This window comes from Erpetoichthys calabaricus, chromosome 2 (genome assembly GCF_900747795.2).
Source record: "Erpetoichthys calabaricus chromosome 2, fErpCal1.3, whole genome shotgun sequence".
NCBI classification, from domain to species: Eukaryota; Metazoa; Chordata; class Cladistia; order Polypteriformes; family Polypteridae; genus Erpetoichthys; species Erpetoichthys calabaricus.
In genome coordinates, this window is record NC_041395.2 from 326,385,991 (window position 1) to 326,399,078 (window position 13,088).

Consider the following 13,088-nt stretch of genomic DNA (forward strand, 5'->3'; position numbering starts at 1 on the left):
TACAGTTGCCTGTCATAAGGCATGCTCACTCGGGCACTTATAGTATATTTAGTGGTGCTGTTTGCAAACTTCATGTGTCTGTCTTGCTGTTTTATCCATCTGCCTGTTGTTAGTAGACACCATGGCTGTTTGGCAGTAGTGTGTGTATGTGAAACAATGAAAAAATTTCTCATTGCATTTTGTGCTCGAGAAATTTAATGAAGTGTAAAGTATATTCCCATTTCTTGAACAAGAATAATAAATAACTTTAGTCATGGTTATTTTAGCAGTTGATTATTATTATTGGAAAAACTATGATGATAAAGTGTTTTAGGTAGAAGATTTGTGTTGCTTGATCTGTTGTTTTTGTGATAACTGAGTGAATGTCTTTCAATTTAAAATCAATGCTTTTTCTTAAAAGTTACTTAGTGTTTCTTTAACTATGTTGTTAATCGTCTGAGTGCCTACCTCTGTTTAAGTGTATATAAGCGTCTGATTTTTTTTGTGTGTGTTATCTATTATCTTTAAATTGCCTAGTACATGTTAGGTCTGTCAAATTATACAAAAATTAAGGTTCAGGTACTCATATTAAAAAGAAATAAATATTCAAATATAATTCTCAACGGTACACAAGTGAAATGGAACCGGATCAGGAAGAAAATGATACTATTAGGGTATTGGACACGTATTTAAAATGTGTTGTTATCAAACCTGTTAACCAAAAAGCAGAGCATCGCGGTAGAAAAGTCTGAATGTATTATACAGTAAATGATGATACAAACCAACAATTAACAATTGTAAAAGCGCTGATCGCCGAAGTGATGTACAGAATACTTGCAAAATGCTGAAGTATTGTGGCATAGCATGTCTGGAATACAACAATGCCGAAATTAGTGAGAAAAGAGAGAGAGAGGTTAGGAGCACATGCTGATACAGCACATTCCCGCACTCACCACATGACAAACCCAACTCGGGATCCCAGATTAGGACATGAGTGCAGCCATGCAACGGGTGACACTTCAGCACCACACTACTTCAGATGGGATGGAACCAATGTGAGGTTTTTTATGGTGGCTGGAGTGCAATTCTGCTACCAATCCCCTGGTTTTCCCTGCAGGTTGGAGAGTCTACATGCAGGGCTGGATGCAGATCAACGTCATGCCCAGGACGGAACAATTGTAGGTTAAGGGCTTTGCTCGAGGGCCCAACGAAGTAGAGTCACTTTTGGCATTTACGGGATTCAAACCGGCAACCTTCCGATTGGCAGTGCAAATCCCTAGCCCCAGAGCCACCACTCCACCCTCTAAAATTAGTGAGAGGTTAGAAAAAAAAATGACAGCTCTTTTATAATTGAATGTCATGTCTTATGAGCAAGAACTTTTTCGTATGGATTTGAAGTATATTTGAAGAGTGATGTTCGTTCTAAAAGCCTTAGTATGTATATTGTGATGCAGTTTAGAATATTTTGCATATCTTTAGCTTTACAATAAGAGGCTATGAAGCCACTACAGTGAACAATCATCTGTAAGTCAAACCTGGAGTAATGTCTTCCCCAGTATAACAGAAAAACAATTCACATATCTCCTTTGTTTGCATAGATGACAGAAAACAAATTAATTTTATCCATAAAACTGCTTTGATAATTGATTTCTTCCTGTGTGGTGCCACCTTTTGAGTACTCAGTTGATTGAGTACCAGTTTGCCACATGTTAGCTGACATATCCATTGTCCTTTGGTCCCTTTAGATGGCAACCATAATACTTTAAACCTAAGAGTTTTTGTGGTCAAGTACATTAGGGAATGTAGTTTCATTTCTTGGCGGCTCCTTCGGTTGCTTCTTCATTTATGCTATATTTTAATTTTGATGTCCACAATGTATTTGCTTCTCAGTCCATCTGACCATATTACTCAGACTTTTTATTTCTTGTGGTACTCTATAGAGCTGAACTGTCCAAAGGAGCAAGTATAGTTTACATTTGTAAGATGGAATCCTTTCCATGATTGTTATTTGTTATTTCTTAATATTTTATGCAAATGACTGCTCAAGATGCATATCGTCTGTTCATTTAACAGATGTCATCAATTACATTCAACAACAAAGCAGGAATGTATGTTAGAAATGTTCTTCAAGGTACTTGGAACTTAGGATGCCATTATTTTGGGTTAGTTTATGCAATTGTTTTAAGATATATAGTATTTTAGTATTTTGTTATCAGTATGTATTTCAAAAAGTAAAATCCATATTCTTATTTTTCTTGTCTTTAAAGCTGGTTCAAGTTAGAGTCTAAACCAGGGAAAAAAAGTAAGCAACGTGGTGAGATTCAAGTCAACATTCAGTTTATGAGGAACAACATGACAGCGAGTATGTTTGATCTCTCCATAAGAGACAAGCCCCGCTCTCCTTTTGCCAAACTGAAAGACAAGATGAAGGGGAGGAAAAATGATGGCACATTCTCGGACACTTCTTCGGCCATTATTCCAAGAACAAGCACGCCCAGGTCTGATCCTGAACTTTCTGACATGGACCAACAGCTGAAATCCAAACCAAAAAAGACATTGCTTCTGGCACCCCAGCGCCTTTCTGCTGCCCACTCCATGTCAGATTTAATTGGCTCTCATTTCTCTGGTGACAAAGTGAAGGCAAGCACAATTGGACATCCTCCCCTTTTCCGACCTAAGTTGGACTCTATGAATTCAATTGACGAAAGCGGTAAGGAATCTGTCTGTATTAATTAGTTTTATTTAAAAAGGGGAACATTTTAGTGTGTTTTGTTAACTGATGGTATTTAACTAAATACAAAATAAATCATGATGTCCTTAACTTGCCTTTTTCACACTTCTTCTTTTTCTTTCGGCTGTTCCCGTTAGGGGTCACCACAGTGGGTCATCTTTTTCCGTATCTTCCTGTCATCTGATTCTTGCTTATTTACACCCACCACCTTCATGTCCTCTCTCACCACATCCATAGAGGAGGTTTCATCTTTCCTCTTTTTCCACTCTCCTCTGCACATGGCCAGACCAGTGCAATCTCGCCTCTCTGGCTTTATCTCCCAACCATCCAACCTGAGCTGACCCTCTTATGTACTAGTTTTTAATCCTGTCCATCCTCATCACACCCAAAGCAAATCGTAATATCTTTAACTCTGCCATCTCTGTCTCCTGTTTTTTGGTCATTGTCACCGTCTCCAACCCATATAACAAAGCTGTTCTCACTACTGTCTTATAGACATTTCTTTTCACTCTTGCTGGTACCCGTCTGTCACAAATTACTTCTGACACTCTTCTCCACTCACTCCACCCTTCCTGCACTCTCCTCTTCACCTCTCTTGCACACTCCCCCATTAGTCTGTGCTGTTGATCCCAAGTATTTGAACTCTCCTACCTTCACCAACTCTACTCCCTGCATCCTCACCATTCCTCCAACCTCCCTCTTATCCACACACATGTATTCTGTCTTGTTTCTACTGACCTTTATTCCTTTCCTGTCTAGAGCTCCATCTCTCCAGGGTCTCCACGATCTGCTCCCTATTCTTGTTACATATCATAATGTCATCAGCAAACATCACAGTCCATGGGGACTCCTGTCTAATCTCGTCTGTCAACCTGTTCATCACCATTGCAAATAAGAAAGGGCTCAGAGCCGATCTCTGATGTAATCCCACCTCCACCTTGAATGCATCCGTAACTCCTACTGCAGACCTCACCACTGTCTCACTTCCCTCATACATATCCTGTACCACTCTTACATACTTCTCTGCCACTCCCGACTTTCTCATACAATACCACAACTCCCCTAAAGTCACCCTGTCATATGCTTTCTCCAGGTCCACAAAGACGCAATGCAACTCCTTCTGGCCTTCTCTATACTTCTCCATCAACACCAAACATAGCATCTGTAGCGCTCTTTCCTGGCATGAAACCATATTGTTGCTCACTAATCATAACCTCCCTTCTTAACCTATCTTCCACTACTCTTTCCCACAACTTCATGCTGTTTCTCAGCAATTTTATCCCTCTATAGTTATTACAATTCTGCACATCCTCCTTATCCTTAAATATTTGTACCAGTACACTCCTTCTGCGCTGCTCAGGCATCCTCTCACTTTCCAAGATTTCATTGAGCAATCTGGTTAAAAACTCCACTGCCATCTCTCCTAGAAACCTCCATGCTTCCACAGGTATGTCATCTGGACCAATGTCCTTGTCATTCTTCATCCTCTTCATAGTTGTCCTTACTTCCTCCTTGCTAATCCGTTGCACTTCCTGATTTACCATCTCCACATCATCCAACCTATGTTTTCATCTTTATCTTTTATCACCCTAACCTGCTGCACATCTTTCTCAGCTCGGTCCCTCTGTCTAGCCCAGAGATGGGCAATGTCAGTCTTGGAGATCCGATATGGAAATCTGTATTGTTGTCCACATATTGATCTGGCAAAATTTTATACTTAGTGTCCTTTCTGACATAAACCCTCTCCATTTATCTGGCCTTGGGACTGGTACGAAGAAACACTGGTTTGTGCATCCCCTTTGGCTGGGTTAACTTACCCTTTTCATACTACGTCCCATTATACTCTGTGGAATAACCATTTCTGAAAATAGCAGCTGAGTATGCTGTTTTCTGGTGCCATTTATATATATCCTTGTCTCTGTGAGGATTTTGCCTTTCCAACTTGTAACATGCATGTTAGGTTGATTGACAAATTTAAAGTGGACATGTGAGAGCAAGTGTGTCATCCAGTGGACTGGTGCCACAGCAAGGGCTGATTGCTGTTTGATGCCCAATGCTAGGGGACAGGTGGAATGACCTCACAACCTTAAACTAGAGTGACTTGTTCAGATTATTCATATGTTAGTCTGAGCTCATTAATGTAGAGGTATAAAGTTGCTAAGGGCTTAAACTGTTGTTCATTCACTTTCCTGATAGTAATGGACATTACTTTCACTTCCTTGGCAATAGATTTGGATGTGTGGTTTGCTGTTCTGTTTAATGTAAAACCATAATTAGGACATGAGTTGCAGTTCTGTGCAGTTGATTTACTATTATCACAAGTGTAAGAAAGTTCAGTACTTGCTTTACTAGAAAGCTTAAATCATTGATGTGTCAAACATTATTCTGTTTTCATGGTGCAGTTTTTTCATCAAGCATTCCTTAGTTACACTGTGTACTATAAGCCATGTGTAATAGAAAAATTACAATGTGCCATTGTATAATACATCAAACACATTTTTATACTTGGGTTAATACATTTCTAGAAGAAAATCTGCTTCAGCTAATCTTAACCTTTTCATTGATACTTTGATGTATATTTAAGTTTTATTAACTTAAGTTGGGAGTGCTAGCATGATAAAGGCTTGTCTTTGGAGACAGATGCAGTGGAAAATACTACATAAAGTGGGTCCTCTTTGTGATGTCATCTTATTAATCAAGGACCTCTGTTTTCAGCTTGAGCTTGAGAGCCTACAGCAGGTTGCTAAAATAATGCAAACCTAATTATAATAGGAATCATTTTTCTAATGATAGCATGTCAAACAAATCGGTACTTTTGTTTTTCTTCCTGTTCATCTCTTTCTCCTTCTATGTGGGGTTGATGTGTCTGATTGATGCTATACATACAGCTTAGTCCTGCACTTCCTCCCCTGCTGGGCCCTTTTCCTTCAAATCTTTCCTTAATCCATTCATCTACCTCTGCTTCAGCCTCCCTACTTTTTTCACCCTGTACTTTCATTCCCATCTCTGTTGCCCACATATGCATTGTCTCTCCTCATCAAATGTCCGTATCACTTCAACATACATTCCTATATTTTGTTGGATATCTCTCCTACTTTTGTTGCACCTCTGATTGTCTCATTTCTTATACTTTCCAGACATCCATCTCAGTATACTTATTTCAGCCACTTCCAACTTCTCCTGCTCTCCCTTTGCTACCAGTTTCTCAGTGCCGTACATCTTCTGATACTTCTGATAGCTTCTTCCAATTGTTCCATCTACAGTGCACTCAAAAAGTACAGTATGTTACTTAATTATGTAAAGTGAAAAGTGTATTTAACTTTCTAAATAGAGTAATTTAACCCTGATAATCCAACATGAAGAATATCACCTTCTGTAGACTACAGAAGGTACTTGCACCAATTTAAAAGCACACATTGGTATATGAATGATGCTTTTGCTATTGCTAGTAGCACAAAGAACCACAAAAAGGAATGGTACACATCTATAGCAAACCTTCTTTTTATCCTGATGAGAGTGTGTTGGAAGAATTCACTATTTGCATTAAACAAATATATACATTTAGTCATTGAACTGTTGCAGTTTAATAACACATCAGGTTACATTGCTAAAATATGTATTTTGAAGGAGCTGCTTATATTACTAAGTTATTCTTAGAATTGGCACTGCTGCCCTCCATTATTTTTGGGTTAATGTTTGCCTACACAACAATCTAAAATATCAAATATTAGGAAGTATTTTCTCCTTTGCTTTAATCTATTCAGTATTTCTAAATGTTTTTGTTTAATTTCCATTTTATGGGCTGTTGGTGAATGATGAGTACTCTTGCATACTGTTATATTCTTGTTTTAGTATTTTTACAATTGTTTCAACAAAGCAAATTCCAGGCAACTGAAATTTTAATTGAAAGAAAGTAAACTAAACAGCAACATCTATTAACATGTTGGTGAATGCTACATGCTGCATGCAAATTAGCATATGCACGTAAACATTTCATCGTACTCTGGGAAGGTAACAATAACCCTCAAAACCTCTTTCTGGAATAACATGTCTAATTAGTGGTGCAAAAAATCAGAAAAGAGTGACGTTACTGGACCTAATTTTATATATGCACCAGAATGACTTGGTAGCTAATAAATTTCTATGCAAATGATTATGTTGTACTTGTTCCTATTATAGAAGAAAATCCTGCTATGCAACAAGACTTTTTGGAAGATTTTTTCAAGTCCCACGAGATAAGACTTTGGCCATGAGATTTTTTTCAAGTCATGCCCTCCTCTCAACCATTTTCGACCACGCACATGGTAATCTCACCTCTCACAGTTTCTGCTGTCTCAGCTCTTATAAATTTTAACATTTTTTTCAATTTAAGTTCCCAGTTAAAGAAGACGTATTTTGTCCAAATCTTATTGAAGAATTTCATCACAAAGGGTTAGCAACATAAAAAATAAGTACACGGGCAATCCTAGCACAGAGAAACGATGAAGTCAAATGAATTAATGGTAAAAATGACAATCGGTGTGTATGTGTATAAAAGCCTTTTTTTATCTTTAGTCTGATCTCTTGTCAGTAACCACCAACAGAAATCCTAAACCAAGTCTTACTGGCCAGAGGACTCTTATTTCCTTTTTCACCGGTGGCGTTTCACAATCTTCATACTATCTGGCCTAGTGTTTCCCCAGTTTTGTCATATGATTGTTATTGCTTCACGTTTTCTGTAATTCCAGCCTTTAGCCAAAGCATAATATGACATTTATTAATCCAGACCCAAGAGTCTATCATATTATAACGGTTTTAAAATGTTAATTTTTTTTTTATATATTTCTCATATTCTGAAAAAAAAACTTTAATTATTAGCATATAGAAAGATGATGTTATTTTTTTTCTTTATTTGTGTATTTATAACTAATATGTTTGCTTATTTATCTATTCGTTTTGATAGTTTTAAGGGTTGACACCAAAAATTATTTATGTTTTAGGGCCATAGAATAATTCATGAAATGTCACGTGAGCCTGTTGTTTCTTTCTTTGGTGTTTGTTTTAATTAGTGTTTATCTCTTCTGTGTCTGTTTTCATCTCATTAATAATGTTCTGTTTATTTTCAAATGTAAATTAATAGTGTAGCAAAAATCCAATTTTTCTTTTTCACACTTCATTTGTACTGATATTTCTGTCTGTAATCCAAAGCGTGGGTACAATATTGCTAAACTCTCCCTTAATTGCCATTACAGTTCAGAATTTGCATTTCAGGTGGTGGTAAGAACTTATGGTAACTGGATTTTTCACCTTTGCAAGTGTTTAAATTAAAGTCTGCTTTTTATCAATTTTCAAGTCATTCAAATAATACTCAAAATAAATTTGTAAGGTCCAAAACTTATCTTACTAGTAAGTAAAACGTGATGAGAGATTATGGATTATTGAATTTTTCCATTCCTCTTCATTTGTCCAAGTAGGCCTGGATGACCAGCTGGATTAGAGCAAATCAATTCTATATGGACTGAAATTTTTGTTTTTTTCTTTTCGGTTTCTTGTGATTTCCATGTTAAAATATTATTACTTTCTGGTGTAATTAATGATTTATTTTTAGTCAAGTTAAGAACATAAATCATTTGCTAAACAATTTTATGAGTATGTTTATAGATTTATTAAGTATAAAGTTTATTTCTGGACATGTAAAATGTAGTCAAGGTTGCCAGACATCCTGATTTATGCAGGATTATCCCGAGTTCAACAGACAAATCCCAAGTCCCACATTGTCTCCGAAAATTCTGATACAGTTAGAAAGTCCCCTTTGAAGTATATCTTAAGAGCCATATATAATATAAATATAGCATTAAAACATTGTTTCTAGTGAAAATGAACCAAAGTTTCTAGTAGTGTATGGAAGCTGACCTATAGCTTTCCCTGTATATAAAGGGAAGATTACGAATACTGGTCTTGGAAAAGTGTTTAGCTCAGAATTACTTCCTTTTTGTGCCAAACTGAAAGAAATTCCAGAATTAGGTGAACTTGAGATTTTTATCACAGAACTCCGACTAGCAATGTGAGAGTATGCCATCTTTTTATTATTGCCATTTTACATTAAAAAACTATTATTTCATAACATCCATAGAGTAGGAGTGAGCACTGAAATTCCCTACAGTCCTTGAATATTTTACATTTTTTCCCTCTTTGTTTAATTACATTGAACTATGTACATTTATTATTAAATATTTGTAAAGCTTTAAAAAATAACCAGCTAAGAGTATTTGCACTGTAAGCTTTGATTTCAAAAATAAAAAAAGTAAGCATTCCCTAAGAGCTGTATTTTTCGGCAGTCGATTCAATTTCCTATTGTAATGAATCCGTATGACGAGGCATAGTGGAGCAATATTTGCTTTCGTGAGCCACTCATTCCATAATGCTTTGCTTTCTTGCAGAGTCAAAGCATTACATGTTTAAGCTGTCAAGAGCTCAACTTGGTGACTTAGTATAATTTTTCTTCAAGTGGTTTGGTAAATAATCATAAGCCCTATGGCAGACAAGAAGTGCTCTATTACCTGCTGGGAAGTTGGATATTGTGTTTGACAACTTGAATCTGAAGAGACAAGCCATCCTGCATTCTTTTCATCTTAATATTGACTTCCTAAATAAGAAGTCTGTAGTTGAATAGTAGTTAAATATATAATTTAGAAAAGCTCTGAAATATGGAAAAAGCGAGAAAACAAGCAAAAAAAATCTTCCCTTCATTCTGTAATATAAGGAGAGGACGCTCTGGAGGATTATTTAAGAATATTAGCTTAAGATATATTCCCACGCCAGAATAAGAAAACATTTTTAAACTATTGACAGACCTCTTCAGTCAGTTAAATTGTGTCATGGAAGATGGTCACTAAATATGTGACAGATAGAGAGACCAACAGCATGACTTGTCCATGAGAAGCGAATGAAAGAACAAGTGGGGATATTGTCATAGCGGACAATCTCTATAGTTACAGTGGATTCAGAAAGTGTTCAGACCCCTATACTTTCTACACATTTTATTGTGTTTTAGAGTTAGTTTTAAATAGATAAATTGGCCATTTTTGCCCATAAGTCTATACATGATATCCCATAATATCCCAAATGACAAAGTGAAAATTTTCAGGAAGGTTTGTAAATTTATTAAAAATCCAAAACTGAAATTGCTCAGTTCAGCTGAATCCACTGTACACTGTATACAATGTCTTTAAAATTGGAAGTAATATTTACTTGCAAGGGCAAATGAATGACATCCATCCATCCATCCATATTCCAACCCGCTGAATCCGAACACAGGGTCACGGGGGTCCGCTGGAGCCAATCCCAGCCAACACAGGGCACAAGGCAGGGAACCAATCCTGGGCAGGGAGCCAACCCACCGCAGGACACACACAAACACACCAAGCACACACTAGGGCCAATTTAGAATCACCAATCCACCTGACCTGCATGTCTTTGGACTGTGGGAGGAAACCGGAGCGCCCGGAGGAAACCCACTCAGACACGGGGAGAACATGCAAACTCCACGCAGGGAGGACACGGGAAGCGAACCCAGGTCCCCAGGTCTCCCAACTGTGAGGCAGCAGCGCTACCCACTGCGCCACCGTGCCGCCCCAAATGAATGACATACTAGACATAATTCCAAAGGTTTAGGTATTTCCCAAATTTTAAAGATTTCTGTGTCGAAATGTACAATTAAATGTAATTCATTTCAGATTCTGTAGTCTGTAAGATGCATCATATAATATTAATATTCATATGTGTATATATTTTTATTGTATAATCTGTGTATACATTTTTGTTTATGTCTAAATGTAACAGCATTGAAAGCAGCACTGTCTTTGTGTATATGATGCCGTTAATGCATTTATTTCTTAAACTCAGAAATATTTATTTCAATAAAGTTCCATTATAGCATAATTCAATCATCTCAGACAGATTAGCTGTACATGCTTGCTTTATTCTGAACAAAAATGGACCCAGTGCAAAATATTAAATTGCAATAGTTAATATCGGTATCAGGATTAAATGTTACCAAAGTAATGGCTGTGATGAGAAATAAGTGAGGAAACATTGAATCTTTGGATATGTCAGTTTTTTTTCACATCCATAGAAAAAGCTTATGAAGCGCTTCCTTTAATAAAAAATGCCATCGGCGATGATTCTTTTCAAAGATATCAAACAAACACTAAACTTTAGACTTTGGGTTCTGGGCACACTGGAAAAAAATTATCTTGCCATTATCTTTGAAACGCAGACATAGTTGTCAGCTACTGCACTATAAACCAGAACTGTAGAACAGCTTATGTGATTTTGCCAGTTCTGTCTGTTTCATTAATTATGTTTTTTTACGGACAACAAAGATTTTGCTTCCTGAACACTTTTGGGTGTATCTTATGGATTTTGATCTGCTGATTACAAAATTCACCTTTTGTAATCACAGACAACACACAATGACACAGACAACCTGTCTGCAGACCCACATTGTATTGAAAAACTGATCAGAAATTTCAAATGACTTTGTTGGGCAGTTACATTATGATATCCAAAGATCTTGACTAGACATTTTTCTCCTCTCTTACTAAATGAATCTTAGCCTGAAGAGGCCTATTAATTTTTTACATTTAAGATGTCTCACTTAAAGGTTTTCCAATGTTGTTATTTGTCCTAGTGTGTATATAAACACAGGGAACTTCAGTTTCTGTATTACATCTTGCATGAAGAAGGGGTTTGAGGTGCCGCGAAAGCCTGCATATCGTAATCTTTTTAGTTAGCCAATAAAAGGTGTAATTTTGCTTGACTTCTTACAAATTTTACCTTTAAACTTTACTCTCAAGTACAGTTTCATGACAATCGCCTATTTTTGTGATTTTCTCTTAAGTATACATAGATGGTACAACAAATACAGTTGGAACATTTGCGGTGATTTAAAGGTAGTGACACTATGCAATGCAATAGTAATAATAGCAATGCAGCTCAGCTATTCTAAGTACTGCTGTTTCATTTGTGAATGGGACAGCCATGCAGAAGAGTCTCATTACATTTGAAGAAGTGGCAACTCCTTAAGCTTTTGGTTCCACAGCAGAAAAGTGTGGCACATGTTGTCCATCCAACATAGACATTTTATGCTTCCCTTCATATAAAAATTGGACTACTGAAAAATTTTGGGAAAGAGATTAACAAGGAAGGCAAAAGAATTTGATATCTGAGAGAGAGGTTTCCACGAATAATTGATGCCAAGATTAAGGAAGGGATTTTTGTTGGTCCACAAATCAGACATGTCCTTATTGACAAGCACTTTAATGATCTACTAGTGGGGCCACAGGAAATCACATTGAAGATAATTCAGGATGTAGTTGACAACTACAGAGTACCAAACTACAGAATGTCCAACTGGTTCAAAACACGCTTCAAGCATGCAAAACAAGGAAATGCAGCATGTTGCTAAAGGTTCATTTTCTGCATTCACATTTGGACTTGGTCCTAGTCAGTGACACGCACATATGATGAAAGGTTTCACCAGAACATTGCAGCAATTGAAAAATAGCATCAGGACAAGTAACATCCTTCAGTGCTGGCCTACTGCTGTAGTGTTGGATACTGGAATGAGAAGCATCAGATGCTGAGTACAAATGAATTTCACCAACAAAACATTTTTAGCTCAATTGAATTAATGTAATGTGTCAGCATCAGTAAGCAATTTGATACCTTAAATTCAATAAAAGTTCATTTCATGTTTCTCCAAATTCCTATGTGTTGGAGTCAAACTGAAACTATATTTGAGTTTAACTTGAGGTTGTCTGTCATAATCACTAAAAATGATGAACTTTCAGGAAGCAATTTTTTTTTGTTCTTTGCTATAATTTCCTCTTAATGTTAGTGATCATGGAAGTCTTGTACAGATGCTAAAATGCAACAATACAAAATGCCTGTCATTCTCACAAAAGTATAGTAAGTTTGTTAACGGACAAATTCATAGATATTCATTAGACTGTTTGTTCAGCCTGACATATCACTGCGCATGTTGGACATATAAATGGATTATGAAATATGGCAATTACAGCACTTTTGTTATTGGTGTCCATCACAATAACAACAATGGTGTTGGGTTCGAAAAGCATAAATAACTATAGATTGGTACTACTACTTCTTTGTCTTTAGAGTCTTCTGGGGCTTATGGAAATAATGATTGCAGTCAGTGCAATATTCATAAATATCATAAAACTGAGTTTTGCTATGTTTGACATCCTTTGATAGCAGATTTCATCACCACTTGTTAAAAGGAGTTTGCAGTTACAGATTATAGCAGACATGTTGCCTGTTATTCAGTCTTTCAAAGCAGTGCTGTTTTTTTACGCACAAGGACAGTTCCTGAAAC

The 13,088-nt window shown here is 36.7% G+C and overlaps 1 protein-coding gene across 1 annotated transcript in view; it reads left to right on the forward strand.

Moving 5' to 3' along the window:
- The window catches only part of LOC114647323 (rab11 family-interacting protein 2), a 156,803-nt gene that overhangs the window by 62,213 nt on the left and 81,502 nt on the right, over nt 1–13,088 (forward strand). The window contains exon 2 of the mRNA XM_028796011.2: nt 2,247–2,689. Coding sequence (XP_028651844.1) covers nt 2,247–2,689 — 443 coding nt within the window. The remainder of the gene's footprint in view (nt 1–2,246; nt 2,690–13,088) is intronic.